Genomic DNA, 19,706 nt, shown 5'->3' on the forward strand with positions numbered 1-19,706 from the left:
CGGCCGGGACGGGCCGTGTCGGGGCGGTCCGGTCCGTGCCGAGCGGTCCGGTTTATGCTGGACGGTTCGTGCTGGGCGGTCGGTACGCGCTGTGCCGGTCCGGTCCGTGCCGGGACGGTAGGTACGTGCCGGGCCGTGCCGTGCCGGGCCTGGCCGTGCCGGGGCAGTAGGTACGTGCCGGGGCGCACGGCCCGGGCCGCCGCCGCGGGCCCGCAGGGTCGGGGGGGCCCGTGAGGCGCACGTGGCGCGCGCGGGGCGGGCCGCGGCCGGGCACGCCCCGCTCCCGCCCCCGCGCCCCTCCGGCCTTATAGTGGCGGGGGCGGGGGCGGCCGCACTCGGCGGCGGCGGCGGCACCGGTACCGGCTTCATCCGCAGGTAGGGCGCGGGCGGCCCACGTGAAGCGGCGGGACGGGTGAGTGCGGGGGGGGGCCCGGCTCTGGGAGCCTCACGCACTCTGGCGGCTCCGCGCTCCCCGGGACCGCAGCTCCCGGCCCGGCTGTGAGGTCCTGGACCGTTCTTGTGGTGGGCCCGTGGCCGGTCGCTCAGCCCACTGGCTGGTTGGTTCCACGGCGGCGTTTCTGGCTGTGTTGGAGCCGCCGCTCCGGTCTCCCCCGAGCTGAGGGGGGAGCCATGTTTTGTTCCCGCTCTGGTATGGCCGCGTGGTGCGGATCCCTCAGTGCCCTGCCCCGACCGCCCTCGTCTCTCTCGCACCGGCAGTCACGCCCTGGGGTGGGGGTTTCCCCGGCCTCCTTCTCCCGGCGAACGGTGAGGATGGATGGTGGTGGCCTCGGGGGCCCCGGGTAGCCCAGTTGTCCCGAAGTGGAGGTTCCCTGTCCTGGGGAGCTCCTCGTTCCCCCTGCCCGGCCCCTCAGGCCGCTCCCCCGGCGTGTTTGTGGGGCCGCGCGGGGGAATCTCCGCACCGTCTGAGGGCGCTCGATAAGCTCTGGGGCGCAGGGAGATGATCACTGTTTGTGTTTAGCTCTTGATAAAAGCTGGGAAGGCCTGGAAGCTGCGTGGGAGCCATGTCCTGGGAGTGGGTCTGCGGTATTGGGGTGCAGGGGGTACTCCCCCCGTCCCCATGGGGAGCACTCCTGCCGCCCTCAGCATCTGGGTGAGCACCGCATCGCTCACACCGGCCTTCAGGTGACTCCTCTCGGCAGGCGCTCAGAGCTGGACCTCGAGCATTTGAGGCTGCTCAGGTGGGTGAGTCACCCAAGTCCTTCAGCATAGTGTTCCTCTGCTGGCTGTGCAGGATAGACTGCGGAACCGTGGTCCCGCTCCTGGAAAGGTTCCTTTACTGCTTGTTTCTGCCTTGCTCAGGGAGGAGGTGATAGTAAGGTCTTGATGGCCCCATGCGTGTTTGGGGCATGCATCCGCCTCTGGTGTGCGAATCGGTCAGCCGGCGAGGAGTTGCGATGACCAGCAGCAGGAAGCTGGGGCTGCTGGAACTCAGGGGTGGCTGGTGGTAGCTTACACTTGCTGGGCAGCAAGGAGCTGTCAGAACACTCTCAGAACCAGCACCTACCAGCTCTGGCCCTGGGGTCTGCTCTGGTTGAAACCTGGTGGCCTCTGGCAGGTGTTTTCTGGCCCCAGGGTGAGATGTTGGGTGGGCTTAGCAGGGCTGGACTCCAGACATGCTTCTGGAATGTTTCTCTCAGGGTGGGTGTTGCAGGTCGGGCAGGAGTCCTGCAGCTGAAGGGTGCACAAATGCATCATGAAAGTGAACAGTGCCAGAGGGTTTGAAAGTTGACTCAGGCAAAGGGGATGAGCGTGAATAGGAGGATCATAAGGAAATTGTGAATTGTATCTGTGGCTGGAGAGGTGGGATTTGTGTCCTGAAACAGTAAATGGCCGGAGTGCTCACACCCTGCCCCTTAAATGTGGAGCTTTTGCACAATGGTTACTCATGTTCTCTAGCTTGGAGTTTTTTTCTGAGGAAGAAGGTGGGTTTTCTTAGTTGAATCACAAGGAAGCAGGTATAATGATTCTGGTTTTGTGCCTTTCTTTGAGCCTTAAGTCTTTTTGTGGTGCACAGTCATCCCATTTTCATGCTAAGTGAGGTAATTTAGTGCTGTTGGATTCTCCTGGGTGTCTTTGCACTGAGGCTTCCTTGGCTGTGTCAGCATGGCTGAGAAATGGGCCAGGGCAAGGAGCAGCTGGGCTGTGCTAGGTGTGAAGAAACTCTCCCAAGTTCCTGATAGAGCCTTTGTTGGGAAGGAGCTTCCTTGGTCTTAGATGAACCGCTGGGGTGAAGGATCTTCTAATTACAAACTAGTTCTGCTAGTGTATGGCAGATCTCTCTGTGGGGGTGCCTATGGCTGTCCTACCTCCTTGGGAAGGTGTGAAACATTGTTCCCTTTCAGGAGTTGTTACCTGGAAAAAGTGTGATTTCTCTTGGATCCTATTTGGCACAGTTGGCCTGATTTATCTGGCAGCTGAAGTGGAAAATACCTAGTGACTTTTATGCTGTCATTTTATATCTCCTTTATGAGGAGTTGAAAAGCTGCACGTAGGCTTGGGAGGTGCATCTCATTAAGCCCTGTAGTGCAAATCTGCTGTTGCACTCTAATGGCTTTTCTCATTTCCTCCTCTGGAATCGGCCTATAACAGACTCTTAAGAAAGTGGGAGCCTCTCACTAGTGTTACCCGTATGACTCACTGTGTCCTTAGAGCCGTTGCAGAGTAGTTCTGTAGCTAAGGAAAATCCATGTGGGGCTGTAGTTAATTACCAAAACCACAATCACTGGAGTGCTTCTGGGCCCTTGGTGTGACCTCCTCTCTGGCTGCTATGCCAATGCTGCCTTGGTCCTGGCTTGAGGGCTGGGTTCTCAGTGTGTGTGTCCCACTTCCTTCCGTGTACTCCTGGGTCCTTGGTGTGACCTCCTCTCCCCTTGTGCTTTTGAGTCCTTAGGGGGCATGTCCCACCTCCATCCTAGTGCTTACTCATCTGTGGTTTGAGGGCTTGTAGGTAGCAATAATGGGGCAATGGCTGGGATCAAAATTCAGACTCCTGCTCCTAGGGAAGGCACAGCCAGTTCAGTTTGATGGTAGCCACTGTGACTTCGTGGTTTTGCAGCCCCCTGCTTTGCCAAGATACCTGGAGCTGTCTCTGGCTGGCACTGCAGGTCTCTAATGCAAGAATGCCAATGCTATTCCATACTACATTTTTCTCATTCTGAGGATTTCTGGGCAGGCACAGGGTGTCCTGGGAGCGTTCCTGAGCACCGCTAGTGTGGGGAGGATCAACTCTGTCCTGGCAGAGCACAACTTGTACTCAGGGTGTGACTGGGAAACCCTGTTCAGGGGCTTGAGCATTCCCTGTCCCTTCCTGAGATAGGGGCTTGGCTGGCAGCTGGGCCATGAGAATCCCTTTCCTTAGGGATGAGGGGACCGCAGGTGCTGTGCTGGGGACTGAAGCTGATGTGAGCCCAGACTACATGCAAGAATTGCTTGTTTCACATCATATTCTTGTAACTGGTTTGCAAACCCCTCTGGCTGCAGGGTTTTAGGTTAGAGGGTTCTAGAAGAGCCATGACCACAGCCAGGTTCTGGTGTAGAAATAAGCCAGGCTTTCTCTCTTGGGCTTGTTGGTAGCTTGCTTAAGCTTGATTTCATGCTTTCTCACACCAGTACATGGTTGGTCCTTACTGAGCATTGCTGATGCTAACAACCGGGCACAGCAGTCCCAGATGGGAGCTTCTCTGGTGGACACAAATAGCTGCTCTGCTCTCTGGTTGGTTGACTTCCCTCAAAGCTGCCAACAAACTATCCCAACATCTCACTTTGCAGGGCAGCTTGCAGCCTTTCTTGCTGTGTGCCATGCTGGGAGTGTTTTGGGGGCTGAACGGCTGTGTCCATCAGAGAGACCAATTGTGAGTGCCCAGGGAAAGACCGTGGTTGTGCCCGGTGGGGTGAGCAGCAGGATCTGTGCCTCTGCGGGCTGAGGCTTGTGCTGCCAGTGGGGGAGCTGGAGGAGGGCAGCTGCCAGTGCTGTGCCCCAATGGCGTCTGTCTGTCTGCGTGCCACTGTTGGCTCACTGGGCCGGCAGACCGGGGCATGTCTGGGAGTGTGTTGGCCATTCCTGGTGGGAAGAGGCACTGAGTGGGCTGGGCTGCTTCTGGCCAAAACCTTGAGCTTGCCTGTGCGGGCTGCTGGCCTTGAGTGAGCCCTGCCTGTGCTGCTGATCTTGGCTCACCCTGGCAGCAAAGGCTGGGGCTGAGCAGGGCCTCAATTGACTATTGTCCTGATGCAGAGCCCTTGGAAGTGCTGGGGAGTCACGTAGGCCGTATGCTGCCAGGTTAAGCCCTGGCTGTGGGTGCCCGCTGGAATTGGAGCTCTGTGCATAATGCTCTAAACCCGCTTAAAACTGGTGAAAGTGGTGTCTCAACTCCTGACAATCTCTATTTCATCTCACTTCATGCCAGAAAAAGGCCAAATTTGAAGCTATAGAGTGTTATTGGCTGTGAACTGCTAGTGATTACCAGCCCCTTCACTTCCCCAGCAAGAGATCTCAGTTTAGTTTCAGGGATCAGGAGAGATGCTGGGGGCCTGACAGCTCCCCATGTTGGGCAAATGTCCCATGGATGGTTATGGCCTTGTGCTGAGCACTGGAAGAGCTTCTTGTGATGAACTGGGCTTGGGAGGGGGGTGTATGTGGCTAATTCTTTGGGCTGGGCTGATGGGAACGAGCTCCTGGGGAACAGCATCCCTCTTTCTGCTGAGGGCTTGAGGGAAGAGCTGTCTCAGGGAGTGCAATCTCTGCTGCTAGCAAGCGGCAGCTTTGTGCCCATCCTGCCTGGCCTAGGTGTTTCACTGGTGGCATTCCCAGACCAAAGGCTGGGTCCAGCTTACAAGGGCATAAGGCACCCAAATGGCTGTTGGATAGCTGGGACATCCCCAAACATCTTTTTGCTGTGGAGATCCTTCTCTGGACAATGCTATGTCCATCTTAGAAGCTGGGGGAGCACAGGAGGAACAAAAAGCAGGAAGCAAAGACAGCAGGGCTGGGATGAGCCACTGTGGATTTCATACCTGCTAAGATGCCAGATGAACCTCTGCTGGCAGCAGCACAAACTTTTGTGCAGCAGCACTAGGGTGATGGTGGCTTGTGGGAGAAAGATATGGGTCTCTCAGCTTGTCCTGCTCTATGGAGCAAGAGTTGAGGCTCCCTGCCTGCCCTGCTCCAGTTCCCAGGCACTTTGAGAGCCCTGCTCCAGGGGAAAGGCTTTGTGAGTTCAAAGGGCAGCAGATGCCACTAAGTGTGGGGAAGCCTTGAGCTGGAGGGATGTGTGAGTGTGTTGTGCCTGGGCAGGGCCTCTGCTTGAATGGGGGAATGTCCCTCTTCCTCTGACCCCAAAAAGGAGCAATGTGAACCACTTCAATAAAAGCTTTGCCCCAGAAATACTTTGGGGCATTTGCAGTGTTCCATAAATGTGAGCCTCTGTCTTTTTGTGCTGGAGTTCTGCCAATCTGAGCTTTCAAAAGTGCAGCAATTTACTGCATTATGTAACTAAAAGTCTTGAAATCCTACTGTTCCAGGCCCCTTTGGAGAAAGGATAACTGCTTGTGGTTGGGATCTAGGAGATGGCAGGGCTTTAGTCTCCTGAGGGATCTGTTTTGAGGTGATGCCATCCTCATTGTCTCAATTCCTGCTTTCACTATTGCTGTGCAGGGGAGGGTGGCTGTAGGCTACCCATTCCTGCAGATTAGTCAGGACTTTTATAGGGAGCAGTTGTGATACTCACAGTCATTACATGGTTTCATCAGTCTTAATTACTGCAAATATGGTTATTTTATTTCCTAATAGGGAAAACTGTAGCTGGCTGCTTGGCAGCTGTGAATTTGATTTCTAATGGTGTCTTACATGTTGCAGCTCTTCCAAAACAGAGCTGAAAATGTCATTACTATGTGTTCTGGTTGTTTTTTGGGTTTTTTATGTCCCTTTTTGCAAAAGGGAGGGAATCTTTCTAGTTGGGCTGGCTGCCTTACATGTGCTTTATTTTTTTTCCTCACTTGTTTGAAGCTACTTCTGTGTGGGGTCAAGGAGTAAATCATCAAGAAGCCTAATGCAGTTGAAATATGAGCTTTCTAAAACTGGTCTTTCTTAATAAGGATTTTCAGTGAGTCAGGGAAGAGTGTTGTGGCATGCAAAACTCCTTGTGTAAACTCTCTGGTGTCAGACTTCGGGAATCTTTGGTCTCAAAACCTTGTTCAGCTCAAGATTTTTCATTGTGCCTCAGCAATGCAAGAGAGGTCATGTCTAACCTGCTAGAAGCCTCTTATTTTACAGAGAGATGCCACCTCAGCACCCGCAGGAAGAGACATGCTGCTTGTAGGGAAGAAAAAATAAATTAAACAAGCCACAGTCATTTTGGAGCAGTTGAGCTCCTTGGGAGCAGTGAAAGAATTAAACCAATGTATATGTCTCAAGAACAAAAGGAAAAAATCCCCAACACCTCATCAAAACCTCCTCAGCCTTTGCCTTGGATGGCTTTTATTGCCTGTAGTTTTAATTAGTGCTCACAAGTTGATTATATTCCTTGCTGAGAACTTTTATAGCCAACACCTGGTAGTTTCAGCTTTCAAAAATATTTTGGATAAATCAGTGTGGTTGGATGATGCTTTAGGGTTCACTGAAGGCTGTGAAAGCTCAGTGTGACTCAAAGCCAGAGGTGGTAGAAGCTCCAGTGTGCAGAGGGCATGTTCAGCAATTCCCAGTGTTCATGGTGGGTGGGTGGACTGCTCTGTGTTCCAAGAGACCAGACTGCATCAGGAGTCTCCGTAGAGTTTGGCTGTTCCCTCAGTGGCTGGTCCCATGTGGGTACCCACAGGTGTGTGTTGGCCCAGGGATCTGCCTGCAGCCAGACACCAGAGATACGGGCTCATCCTCTGGAGTCCCAGAGAGGAAATCGGAAGAAATGGGCTCTGGCCCCTGGGCATAGTTCAGCTGTGGACGTGCCAAGGGCAGCGTCTTGTCAATGATTCCTTTGTTGGAGTGGTGGGTGGCTTGGAGCTGCTCATGATGGTCATGTGTTGCACTGGCCAGGATGCAGGAAAATACCCTGCCAGTGGAAAAATCATTGTCTGGGCCACACTAGACTAGTCTTAGCAGCTTACAGAATCCGACCTCCTGTGCTTTTCTTCCTCTCACCCTGTGTGGGTCTGGAGCAGCACCGCAGCCAGGTGGCTCTGGCAAACCTGGTGCTGTATCAGATAACTGCTGCCAGTACCTCCTGTGCCAGGCAGGAAGGAGCAGGATCTCCCCATGACTCTGGATCACCAGCTGTGCCTCGACCAGGACAGTGGGATCCTAGCATTGGATGTGCACCAAGTGACACAGAGTGAGTGAAAAGGCAGGAGCCCATCGTCCTGTAGTGTGTACTATAGGGATGTGCCAGGTAGATGCTGACATGTCAGCAGCCATGGATGAGATGGTAATCACTGTGAGCTGGGGTAGATACAGGCTATCAATAGGAGCCAGCATCACACTGCTTTGAAGTTGTCACTCTGCTTGGTATGACCTCAGGAGCTCTGGAAAAGACTCTCCTGCTCCAAGTTGTTTTTTTCCTCGAGTGCAAACCTGAGCAGCAGAGATCTGCAGAGCGAGGGGTGGGCTCTGGTGAAGGAGCCTAATGCTGTCTCCTTGGTTGGTGGTGCTTAATATGGGTGAGTGATGTGGGGATATTTCTGGCTTTGAGGCTGGGGAGGGCTGCAGTCCTTCAGAAAGTGCCTTCTGAAATCCCTGGGGTTCCACAGGAGTTTTGGGGCTGGTAATGATATCTGTTGCTTTGCATGTTATGACCCTTGTTTGTGAGCAGCTGCCCTTGCTACAGTTCCTTGCTGTGATGCCTCGTGCTGCTCTCAGCTGCCTGGACCAGCCTTCATTTGGAATAACAGTGGTTCTGGAGTGTGATCTAGTTCTGCTGCTGTGCGGGCCCATGCATGAACAGCCTGATCTTGATGGCCTCTGGATTGCTCTCAATGAGCTTTTCCAAAGGAATTCCACACTTCAGCAAACCTGAATGACATTTTCCTGTTTATTTGGTTTTCTAGTCACTTCTAGTTTTGAACTTTTTAGGTGAATTGTTTTTATACTTGGGTGCTTTGTGAAACCTGCCGTAGCCCTTTTGATCCAGGAGGAGGGTTTGGATGCAGTTGGGTCTGGAGGTGCCCTGCCAGGGCCAAACTGCAGGGGAACCAGGCTCTGCTGGGACTGCTCTGTGTGGATCCACCTCCCCCGTCTCTGGTGGCATATGGGAGCCTTCTTGGTCACTGCTCAGGCTAAGTTTAGCCATAGCCCCTGACCTTTGGGGATTGTGGGTGTGCTGTGACACCCAACTGCCCTTTTTCAGCAGAAATAGGAGTGTCCTGCTCAGGTCATGCATGAGGACTTAAGTCCCTTCAGTGTGTCTGCATTTAATAACCTTGGTGTGCAGCTACTGCTCTAGGTGGTGTGGGGCTTGCTGGGGTTGCACTCCTGCAGATGCTGTGGGAGCTCTGCCTGTGCAGATGAGTTCTGGCTGCTGTCACAGACACTGCCTGCCCTTTCCAGCTTAGGTCAGGGTGTCGCATCTTAAATTCATCACTTATAAATGTGTGCTGACTGGGCTCTTAAAGGCCAGCTGCAATCTGAGCATGTGCTTTAGAGTGGCCCACTGTGCTGTTGATCCTGGGGTGCTCTTACCTCACGGATAAACTTTCCTCATGGTGGTGGGGGCACTGGTACAGTGCCAGCCTTGCAAACAGAGCGGTTGTTTGCCAGAAGCAGAGATTCTGCTTTCAGCTGAGGCACTGCTTTGTCCTTTACAGATCTTTGATCCCCAGTGGAATCATCACCGACTTGATTCAAGATGCCACCGGCCATCGGAGGCCCCGTAGGATACACTCCGCCTGAAGGAGGATGGGGATGGGCAGTGGTCGTCGGAGCCTTCATTTCCATCGGTTTTTCCTATGCCTTCCCCAAATCTATCACAGTGTTCTTCAAAGAGATTGAGGTCATCTTCAATGCCTCCAGCAGCAAAGTCTCCTGGATCTCCTCCATCATGCTGGCTGTTATGTATGCAGGAGGTAAGTGGGGTGGAGGCAGTGGTACTTGTGCTCCCGCATCACAGCACAAGATGCTGCTCTCCTGCTGGGGCTGGTGATTCCCACCTGGCTGTGGTGAAAACAACCAAAATTCTGCTAACGCTTTGAATTCTCTCCTGTCTGAGAGCAAAACCTCCCTTAATGAGTTTTCTTAAAGGAGGTTGCTCAGAAAGTTCCATTTAATGCCCAGAATGCAAAAACCAGGTTAATCTGTCCTCCTCTGCAAAGCTGTAAAATCTTTCCGGGGAATTATGACTTGTGTAATTCTGCCCTTGTCCTTATTACAGTGGGTTGCAGATGCTGTGTGTACTCCCAGCATCCTCCTGAAGGCCAGGGAGCTGCTGTGCTACATGTGGCAGCCCTCCTCTTAGGGGCACTTTGAGATAAGACATTGGGTTTTTCTGGGTTTTTCTTCTCAGTTCAGGGAATAGCAGGTGTATGTAGGGATCTGTCCTCAGTTTCTTGTCAGCTCAGTTGTGCTTGGAGTGTGCTGAAGCCTTGTGCCACGTGTTACTGCTTGCTGGTGCCAAGCAGTGCTGTAGGCAGCTTGTGCTGTTTGAGGATGGTAGTGTGCGCTGGAAGTAGGGAGACATGAGCAGAATAAGGCAAACCCACCTAAACTAAACCCCTCCCTCCCCTGTCCTTCAGAAGCTGCCTTTTGAAGGCTTTTAACTTTCAAGCTGAGTACTTTATGCATGTTTTTAATGGGTGAGGAGCATGCAGAGTGTTCCTGATCTCAGACCCTGGGGTCTTGTATGTGCCTGCAGACACAGTGTTGTGCTGGGCTGAAAGAAACACTGTGAGTCTGCTGTTGTGACCACTTCAGCGGCAAATGGGAGCTTGTCCCTGCTGCCAGTCCCCAGCTGGCAAGTTGCCTGCAGCCTTGTTGGATTTGTGCATCCAAAGGAGCTGATGTCAGCTCCCAGCTGAGCACGAGGCTTTTCCTTTGCCGGGAACAGGCTCTGCTTTGTCCTCGCTCAGCTAGCGAAGCGACCAGCACATTCCCCTGCTCCAATGTTGTAACAAGCTTGTAAACTGTGTAGCTGCCTTAATGAGACCCAATCTGGGACATTCCTCCTCTTGCAATAGCTCAGAGCTGATTCTTCAGGGGGCACTGTCTGGAGCTGCCTGGCAGCAGGGTTAAGAACTCCCTCCTCCAGTACTGGAGTAGTGGTTGTCCCCATGTCCCCCTACCTCCCTGGTGATACTGTCTCTCCTGTTTCCACTAAACTGTTGCCATTAAATTCCAGCAGCACAGGAATCGCTACTGGCCCATTCATTCCTGCCTGAAACCAGAGCCTTTACAGAGTCTGAATTGCACTGGAGTAGTCCTAGTGTGTATCCCATTTTCCCTGTCTTCTAGGACACCTGCTTGCTTGGAGGCTGAAAAAGTAGTTCATCCTCTGGAGTAGCAGAATCTCACAGAGCAGGGGCAGCTTCTGTCCTGGATGGGGCTAGGTGTGAGGAAGTAGCACATTTCCCTTCAGCTACATTTCCCATGTTCCTTTGTCAGTCCCATGTTGTGGCTAGATTCCATTACTTACATGTTTTTAGTAACTTGAGCAATCAAGTCAGATCAGGTAATGTTTAGTCAAAAATGCTTCCAGTGAATCTAGAAAATAGGTATGGGTGTGAATTATTTTCCTTTAAAAAAAGGAGGGGGGGATGGGGAAAATTGCCCCTAGCACTGTCCAGCTGTGTGGCTTCCTGCTGATTGCCCTTTGGAGCCTGCTATTTCCAGGTGGACTTCCTGGAAGAAAAGCTTTCACTGCCTTTAGGCTCTTCAGGGGCATCATGTTTGCTGAGTTTAAGGTCCAGGTTTTGCTGAGTATGCTGTGGGACTTGTGATGTGGCAGCTTCCAGGTGCTGCTGCCTCTCACAGGACCAGAGCCATGGCCCATCCCTGGTGGCATTGCGTTGGAGCTCTGGTAGCAGAGAGCAGAATGCTGTGGGGCTGGGAGCAGCCTCTGCAGCAGGAAGGCTTCTGTAACCTGCTCCAGGCTTTGTTTAAACTGGGCAAAAAGGTCAAGTACCATCTGAGGACCCATGAATAACATGTTGACAGCCTCTCTGTCTGTTAATGGCAAAGCAAGGTCTGTTAATATTCAATGGATGTTCATTCGGTGTATTTAAATACATTTTAGTGTCTGTAGAGCATGCTTGGCAGTCTCTAATCACTGTTTACTTTGGATTAAAGCTCCTGATACTGAAGCACTTAAAAGGGCAATTGGGCTCTGTCTGCATTAGAGGTAGCAGTGAAAACAGGAGCACCCCTTCTCCTGGGGCAGTGCTGCTTCTCCCCAAGCCCTGGGGAGCTTCATCTGCACCCAGAGAAGGTGTTTCCTCACAGCTTCATCAGCTTGATCAGAAACCTCTGGCAAGAGATGTGCAGTTGCTTTGTGGCTGAGACCCCAGCCCAAGGCAGGTGGGTGGCCACAAGCAGGGCAGAGCCCACAGCGCAGCATGAGGCAGGTAGCTTCAGCCTGTCCCAGAACCCTGTCTCTGGGGGCAGCTGGTGGCCGGACAGCTCCTATTTCAGCCCACAGAAGGCAACCTGCTCAGAGAAGTCAAAGCTTTCTGTGCTTCAACAATTCTCTCTTATGGTTGGTTTAGATTAGGTATTTAGGAAGAAATTATTCTGTGAGGGTGATGAGGCCCTGGCACAGAGAAACCTAGAAAAGCTGTGTCTGCCCCATCCCTGGAAATGTTCAAGACTGCATTGGATCTAGTAGAACGTGTCCCTGCCCGTGGCAGGGAGCTGGAACAAGATGATCTTCCAACCCAAGATCCCTTCCAACCCAAATAATTTTGTGATTCTCTTATCTCTGTGTGCCTCTAATCCTCCTGTCCTTTCCCCTTACTCCAGTTCCCTCACTGGGAGAAGCAGCACTGTGTGAAAGCTGGAATCCTCTGGCAGTAAAGTTGCAGTGTGTGTGTTTGGTCTCTCATGCAAAGATAACTCCTCTCTGGGTGCATCTCTGTTTGCTCAGGTCCCATCAGCAGCATCCTGGTGAACAAGTATGGCAGCCGGCCCATCATGATCGCAGGCGGCTGCCTCTCCGGCTGCGGGCTGATTGCAGCCTCCTTCTGCAACACGGTGGAGGAGCTCTACTTCTGTGTTGGGGTCATAGGGGGTAAGTGATAGCTCTGCCCTGGTGGGGCACTGAAAGGAGCAACTTCAGCCTGGTGATTAGTAGTTGGTGTCTGAATTTGCATAAATTCTGGTTCTTGTTGCTGCCTAGGTGCCTCTTTAGCTGGCAGCAGGGGCTGACTCCTGCTCATGCCAGTGGGAAAGTGGGTGGGTCAGCTGTTGGAATGGACTGTCTGGGGCACTAGTGGAATCACCATGCCTGGAAGTGTTCCAAAAAGCATGTGGATGTCACACTTGGGGACATGGCAGTGCTGGGGCAATGGTTGGACTCCATGATCTTAGCTTTTCCAACCTAAATTATTCTGTTATTCTAAGTTGGAAATTGAGCTGTGAACTCCCCAGAACTGGAACCCCACTTGTCCTGCCAGCCCTTCTGCCAGTGCTGCTGGAGGCATCCAAGCCTTGAGCCCTTATCTCTCTCTTACAGGCCTTGGACTTGCCTTCAACTTGAACCCTGCCTTAACCATGATTGGCAAGTACTTCTTTAAGAAGCGTCCACTGGCTAATGGGCTGGCAATGGCAGGCAGTCCTGTGTTCCTCTCTACCCTGGCACCTGTCAACCAGCTCTTCTTTGGCATATTTGGCTGGCGTGGCAGCTTCCTCATCCTGGGTGGCCTCCTGCTGAACTGCTGCGTGGCTGGATCCCTGATGCGGCCCATAGGTCCCAAGCCGGATCAGCAGAAGAAAGAGGCCAATAAGGAAGTGCAGCAGGAGGCTGGGAAAGCGGGGAAAAAGGATGATGGTGACACCAGCACGGATCTCATTGATGGAAAGGCCAAGAAGGAGAAGAGCTCATTCTTCCAGACAATCAACAAATTCTTGGACCTGTCTCTATTCACACACAGGGGCTTCCTGCTCTATCTGTCAGGCAATGTAATCATGTTCTTCGGGTTGTTCGCTCCCTTGGTCTTCCTCAGCAATTACGCAAAGAGCAAGAAGATTGCTAGTGACTCTGCAGCCTTCCTGCTCTCCATACTGGCCATTGTGGACATGGTGGCCAGACCTTCCATGGGACTGGTGGCAAACACCAAGTGGGTCAGACCCCGCATCCAGTATTTCTTTGCCATCTCTATTATTTACAATGGGGTTTGCCACCTCTTGGTCCCCATGTCCACCAGCTATGCTGGCTTCTGCATTTATGCTGGCTTCTTTGGCTTTGCTTTTGGCTGGCTGAGCTCGATCCTGTTTGAGACCCTGATGGACCTGGTGGGAGCTCAGCGGTTCTCCAGTGCTGTTGGCCTGGTGACCATCGTGGAGTGCTGCCCTGTTCTTCTGGGACCCCCTATGCTAGGTAGGGTGTGCTGTGCCTGGAGAGCTCACTTGAGGATACGGTTTTAATGGGGTGGTGCTGGGTTGGTGATTGAACGTCATGATCTTAATGGTATTTCCCAGTCTTAGTGATTCTATGATTCTTTGACTCTGGCTGTCCTGTCTGGACTTGCTGTGAGTGGTGGTGGGTTCCCTTGAGCCATAGGGCAGCGGTCAGCAGACCACCCCAGCATCTGAGGAATGGCCAAGGAAGTGGGATCTGAACCCCTGGCACAGGGTGGGGGAGTAGGGAATAAAGGAATGTGGGACAGGTCCTTGTCTGAATGTGGGGGTGATGGGCTTGGGTTGCTCTTGGGAATATCTCCATGACTTTAAGCTGCTCTGGGGGCTTCTTGCTAAACTGTACCCTCTCATCCTTTAGGGAAACTCCATGACATTTATGGTGACTACAAGTACACCTACTGGGCCTGTGGGGTTGTCCTGATCATCTCTGGGATCTACCTCTTCATCGGGATGGGCATTAACTATCGCCTGGTGGCCAAGGAGGAGAAGGCGAGGAAGGATGAAGAGACCAACATTGATGAGGCTGAGAAGCAGAAAGGGGCAAAAAATGATGTGGCCCCCTCATCTCAGAAGAATGTGGAGGATGGTGTCAAAGAGGAGGAGAGCCGCATGTGAGGGACCGGTCTTAATCCCGGAGTGTGGGGGAAGCGCTGCTGCCCTGGTGTGATGTCCGGGGCAGAGCTCTGCTGGCGCTGGGGGCCGTAAGAAGTGTTTAAACCGGGTGTTCATTTTTAAACAGGCTCTGAATTGTCTTTCCATCTGTGTTAAACAAAGGTCACAGGACTACACATGCAGTATCCTCATGTCTCCAGGGGCAGGGGGACTCTTATAGTCTGGCTTTTTAACAGTAACATGAATGTACTAATATGTGCCTTACAGTCTCTGTATCTAGCTGAATCTGAATGAGCCTTAACTCTAAACTGTGCTTTAGCTCTGTATTCTGCTTGGGGGTGGGGGGGGGTATGTGTGTGCTTTGGGGAGTTTTGTTGTTAAAAAGCCATAAAAAGCAGGATACTGGATTTGTTGAAGCACAATGGGCTTCAGGGCCGGCCCTGGATGAATACTGCTTCACACGCTTCTTACTGCAGGTCCTCTGCAAGGGAGATGCAGGCATGGGGCAAGGTGCTCCTTAACCCCCAGGCCCAGTGCCTCCTGGCTCTTTAGTTGGTCTTTAGGTATGTTTTAAAAACACTTTAGCTACTCTAGTTCTTTAAAATCCCTGTTTTTGTAGCTGTTCTCTCATGGGATATTTGAGTCGAAGAAAGATGCCTGCAGTTCTTGTTGGGCAACATCACCCACTCCAGGGCTGTGGCAGGCCTGCTTGCCCAAGCCTTCCTGGGGGAGTGTTGGGGTCCCCCCTGCCTCCCCACTCTGCCTCAATAGTGCCTCTTCTCAGCCCAGTGCTGGGTGATGTGAAATGGGCTCAGGTTGTGGTGCTGGCATTCATGCTGCTTTAGCTGTGCTGCCCCATCCTGCCCGTGGGGTGGTCTTCCACCAGAGCATCCCATCCAGCCAGGTGTTTTGGGTGCCTGACCTTGGGCAGAGTGCTGAGGTGGGTGGGGATGGTACATCCCTGAGACTTTTTCTGCTTTTGCTCTTTTACCTGTTAGAGAAACCTCTTTTACTTGCTTCTGTTCAACTGAGATCTTCAGGCGGTGGATGCTGAACCTCTCACATCTAGGACACGTTAAGGGGGAGGAAAGAATTTGTATGTATTTATTTTTTATTTTTTAGTGTTGGAAAATATCTCAATGTACGTGGAGCAGGTTAATGGCTCTCAAGTTCTAGTAAATGTTGATCAGAATTCATGTTAAGAGGCTTGAGTTTTTTCAAATAAACTTGTTTTTTTACAATTTACCCATCAAATATTGAACTTTTTTTCTTAGAAGTGAGATTTCTATGTGCCAGATCACATAGATTTAGGGTCAATTTTGAGGATAGAGTGAGAAGGGCTGTGGTGGGGCCTGGCTCTCCACTTGCTGCACCAGCACCCTGTGGAAGCTGGACAAATACTGAGAGGGTGAGATGCCCGTTTTCAGCTGGAAGAGGAGGCTTTGGTTGGCAGGATGGCAACAGCATAGTGTCCTCATGCACTCTGATTTTAGAAACCTGTAAAAACCCTTGAGAGCTCCCTTGATTGTGAGGGGGAGGGACATACACTTAAAAGTGTGAGTGATATGCAGATGCTCTTGCTGTCTGCTTCCTTCTGAGCTGAGTGGGGCCACATCTATATGAGGCTGAAACTAAATGAGGGGTTAAATGAACGTGGTCTTGAGGGAGTTGTTCTGGGGTCTCTGAACCTGTGGCAGGTTCAAGACCTGCATTGCAACTGCTTTTCTTGCTCTCCCTTGTCTGCAAGGCCCCTTTTCCCTTTTTTGGATCTAAATACCTCTGTAAAGCAGCCTGGATTGTTGGGTTTTTTGGGGTTTTTTTTTTTAAAGACTAGATTATAAAGCCAGGGGAATATTTTGCAAAAGTGGATGTTGTACAGTTACTGAGCTGTGATACTGTAAAGCCAGTAATTGTACTTTTATAGCTGGGGTGTCTGGTGAACCGCAGGGATAGGCTCACATCACAATAACCAACCCCTGCGAAACTTGCCCTGTTATCCAAGTTTTTGTAGCTGCAGACAAGGTCCCCTCTGTGTGTGGGATGGTCTCTGGTGGGACTCAGGGCTGCAGGAGGGCCTGGGCTCTTCAGCCATGCCAAGCATTGGTGATGCCTGTTGAGAAGAGCATCTGTCCTGTGTAATGCAGAATGTGTTCAGCCCTTCTCTTCTGCTCCCTACCTCTTGTGGTCACTGGGGGTCCTGTCTGGGCTGTGTCCACAGCTGCCATGGGTGTTCTGTAGCCACAGCCACTGGGAGAGGCTCACACAGCTAGGGCAGGAAGCCAACTTGCTTCTAAGGAAAAAAGTGTTTAAATAATTTCCTGCTGCTCATATATGGCTGACTGGGAACACTTCAGTAGTCAATCCTGGTGGTTCTCTACTGGTGACCTCCATGCCCTATCTGGAGCTGGGTGTCAGCCCTGTCCTTGTTCCAGGATCTCCTGTGGGATTAGTTCCTCTGATCCAGTGCTGTGGAAATGCAGGTGAGAGAGGAAGGTGTCTGTTGGACTGGGAGGAGAAACTTACTCTTGCCCTTGGTTAGGCTGAAAGCTAGTAAGTGCCCTGGGGTGGAGCACACTCCTTGCTATGGCAGGTGTGGCACCCCTTCAGGGCACAGGCTCTGTCCTGGGCCAGCCTCCCACAGGCAGGGGCTGTCCCAGTGCCTGTCCTGGCTCAGCTCTCAGCAGCAGCAGAGCTATATTTAGTCACGTTATTTCTGCAAGCAAAGTTATCTGCACTGCTGGGAAGTACATGACCTGGGCTCCCAGAGCCTCTCAGTGTTCCATACCTGTATGTAAAACAGGAGCTAAAATTAGGCACAGGGCTCACAAAAGCAGATGAGAGCCCTGGCTTTACCCATGGTGATGGGTGAGTGGGCAGTGGATGCTCAAACCAGCCCCTGTGTTCCAGGGATGCCCTGCAGGCTGAACCCATTGCACTGACTAATTGGAGGAGATGGAGATCTGCTGGATCTGGTCCTTTTGCAAAGGACCACAGTAGGTTCATGGGGACATGTGCTTCCTTTCTCCCCAGGCCAGGAGCTGTGAGTAGTGGCAGTATTGCTGTCAGATTCCCACCGTTCTTCCACTGGTTTCCTCTATGCACCTGGCCATGTTTCCTTCCTTCCTCCAGGGATAGCAAAATAAAATTCTCTTCATAGCGAGCAGAATTGAGGAAATACTTGGGAGCTAATTCCACTGGAGTTTGTTTTCTCAAACATCTGAAGTTGCCAGCCAGGAATGCTCAGCAGCAGCTGGGGGGTTTGGGGGCTCCTAGAGGAGCAGGGTGTGCTCCAGCTGCTGGCTGGGAACTGCTGACTGCTGGTGGCAGCCAGGCCTGTTGATGGTGGGAGCTGGGATGAGCTAGACAGACCCCAGCTGTCCTCCCTCCTTTCCTTTCTTCCCTTAGGGAATGTGGGGGCAGTTCACCGGTGAGCCTTCTGAATACAGCGGTTATGGGCTTGGGAGGCTGCTGCTGCCTCGGCTGTGGTGTTGGGCCATCCTCCACTGCCTCCCTGGGCGATGCCCAAATGGCTGCCTTGAGCCCATTTTCCCCGGTCTGTGGTGCCTGGGGTACTGTAGGAGGCTAGGCAGCCCTACAGCCCTTCACCCACAAACATTCCCAGCCTCCCAAAACAGCCTAATCCTCCCAGCAATGCAATCCCCCTCCTGGGGCGAGGGGAGCCTGGCTGCAGAGCTCATTCATGTGACATGCATGAGGAGGGGATCTGGGTCCCTGCCTGCTCCTACTCTGCCCAGGGACTTTATTCAGTTCTTTTGGGAGATTTGGGTTATGCTGAGTGTGCATCTCTGTCCAAGCACTCTGGGCTGCTGCTCTGCAAACAAATGCTGCTGTTCCCAGCTGCTGCCAAGGTGGGGCCCAGCAGGATGGGCAGCTGCTGGCAAAGGTCTGTTGGTCCCATGGCCTGCACTGCCTCTGGCTGTGGCTGTCTGCCCTGACTGTGCCAGAGGCAGAGAGAATTATAGAATCATAGGATGGTTTGGGTGGGTAGAGACCTTAGAGCTCATTCCACTGCAAGACATGGGCAGAGACCTTTTCCGCTAGACTGGGTTGCTACAAGCCCCATCAGGCTGGCCTTGAGCACTTCCAAGAAATGGCAGGGTGATCAGTGCCACTCATATTGCTGCTGCTAGCTGCCACCTTCCTGCTGCAGGTGGGTATATGGGGATGACCATGCAGTGCCCATCCTGACTCCCACAAAGGCTTTGAGATGAGCTATGGCTGTGCAGACACTTCATCATCACTCAAAGCAGCCTGCTTGCAGCTGAGGAGCAGGAGGAACCTGTAGGAGGAGCTCCTGGCCCGTGGGGAAGTCTTCCTCTTTCTCTTCCTCCACCTTGGGTTGTCTGTGGGACAGGGGTCTGTCCAGGTTTGTGCCCTGGCACAGATGGACACCCTTGTGCAATGAGCAGCCTGATTTAGCCCCGATGTTGGAGAGTCCTGTCCGTGGCCTGGCACGACATGGCATGGGGATAGATGTACAGGAATGGGCAGATGGAGAGGGCCACGGCTCAGCCTTTGCTGGCTGGGCTCTGAGGAAAAACAACAGCCCCTTAACAGGAGCAAAGCTGAATTACAGGAGACAGAGCATCAATGGCTGCAGGATGATCATAAATTACTTCAGTGCACATTATATTCCATTAATGAGAGCCCTTTGCTGTGTTAGGGTGGGGGGTTGAGCGGTGCCCCACTATCATAGAGCCAGTCTGGGAGGGGGTGGTGAAGGATACCCCTTGTCATGGAGCTATTCCAGAGGGTGTGAGGGATGCCCCAGTGCCACGTGGAGATGGGGCACAGCACATGCTCAGGGTGACTCTGTGGGGCACAGGCTGTGTTCACTGCAAACACTGCCAAGGACAAACTCTGCTGCACTTTGCTCAGGCTTTTTCCCTGGGCGGACCCAGGACCTTTGCTCTGCTTCAGGCAGAGATTTTGGCATCCCTGTGTTCCTCAGGTGCAGCCTGAGCATGTCTATAAAATAATTTAGGAGTTCTCTTTCAAGTTTCTTCCTGCATAACGGGAAAAAACAGTAAGATGGGGTGATTTAATAGCCGCCAAATAAAAGGCAAAGCAAGTCATTAGCTGGAAATGTCTGGTTCTCGCTCAGCCAAACACCAAGAAATCATTATGTTCAGTTATGGGATATTGCCCTGGAATACCATCTTACTAACTATTTATAATTATTTCTGAATGCACATTATAATCTGCTGGACAGGGCAGTGACAGTCACCACAGCTGGCGGCTGGGCACTGTTTTTCCCGGGAGTTAAAACTGCTTTGGTTTATAATCCAGCAGGATCAGATGTTCCTACTCTGCCAGAACACCACCCTGGCAGTAATTGCTTTGGCTCCTTGTGATAACATTGGGGTGTTGGCTGCATACTCACAGCTTCCCAAAGGGTATGGTCAGGTGTCCCCCATTCCCAAGGCTAGGGGAAGGGTGGGACAGGGTAAGTGGAACAGGATAGTCCTGTCCCCTCTGGATACATGTGCCAGGGGCTGTGGAGCTG

At 52.4% G+C, this 19,706-nt stretch overlaps 1 protein-coding gene across 3 annotated transcripts; it reads left to right on the forward strand.

Moving 5' to 3' along the window:
* Positions 1-233: 233 nt before the first annotated feature.
* On the forward strand, positions 234-15,424 carry SLC16A1 (solute carrier family 16 member 1). Of its 3 annotated transcripts, none has more exons than XM_030291941.4 (5): positions 234-375; positions 8,809-9,066; positions 12,075-12,218; positions 12,663-13,526; positions 13,926-15,424. In XM_030291941.4, the coding sequence occupies exons 2-5, from the start codon at positions 8,850-8,852 to the stop codon at positions 14,180-14,182; spliced, it is 1,482 nt and encodes a 493-aa protein (XP_030147801.1). In that variant the 5' UTR covers positions 234-375; positions 8,809-8,849; the 3' UTR covers positions 14,183-15,424. The 3 variants fall into 3 exon arrangements, with proteins under 3 accessions (XP_030147801.1, XP_030147803.1, XP_030147802.1); XM_030291943.4 differs by having other exon boundaries at positions 315-412; XM_030291942.4 differs by lacking the exon at positions 234-375 and adding an exon at positions 969-1,199.
* Positions 15,425-19,706: the final 4,282 nt, after the last annotated feature.

This window comes from Taeniopygia guttata, chromosome 26, assembly GCF_048771995.1.
Source record: "Taeniopygia guttata chromosome 26, bTaeGut7.mat, whole genome shotgun sequence".
Classification (NCBI taxonomy): Eukaryota; Metazoa; Chordata; class Aves; order Passeriformes; family Estrildidae; genus Taeniopygia; species Taeniopygia guttata.

What these genes read in the sequence shown, in the direction of transcription:
- SLC16A1 (XM_030291941.4), top strand. Translation starts at nt 8,850, where the DNA reads ATGCCACCGGCCATCGGAGGCCCCGTAGGATACACTCCGCCTGAAGGA. An exon ending in GGCTGTTATGTATGCAGGAG is followed by an intron (nt 9,067 to 12,074) that starts GTAAGTGGGGTG and finishes CTGTTTGCTCAG; the next exon opens with GTCCCATCAGCAGCATCCTG. An exon ending in TCTGGGACCCCCTATGCTAG is followed by an intron (nt 13,527 to 13,925) that starts GTAGGGTGTGCT and finishes CTCATCCTTTAG; the next exon opens with GGAAACTCCATGACATTTAT.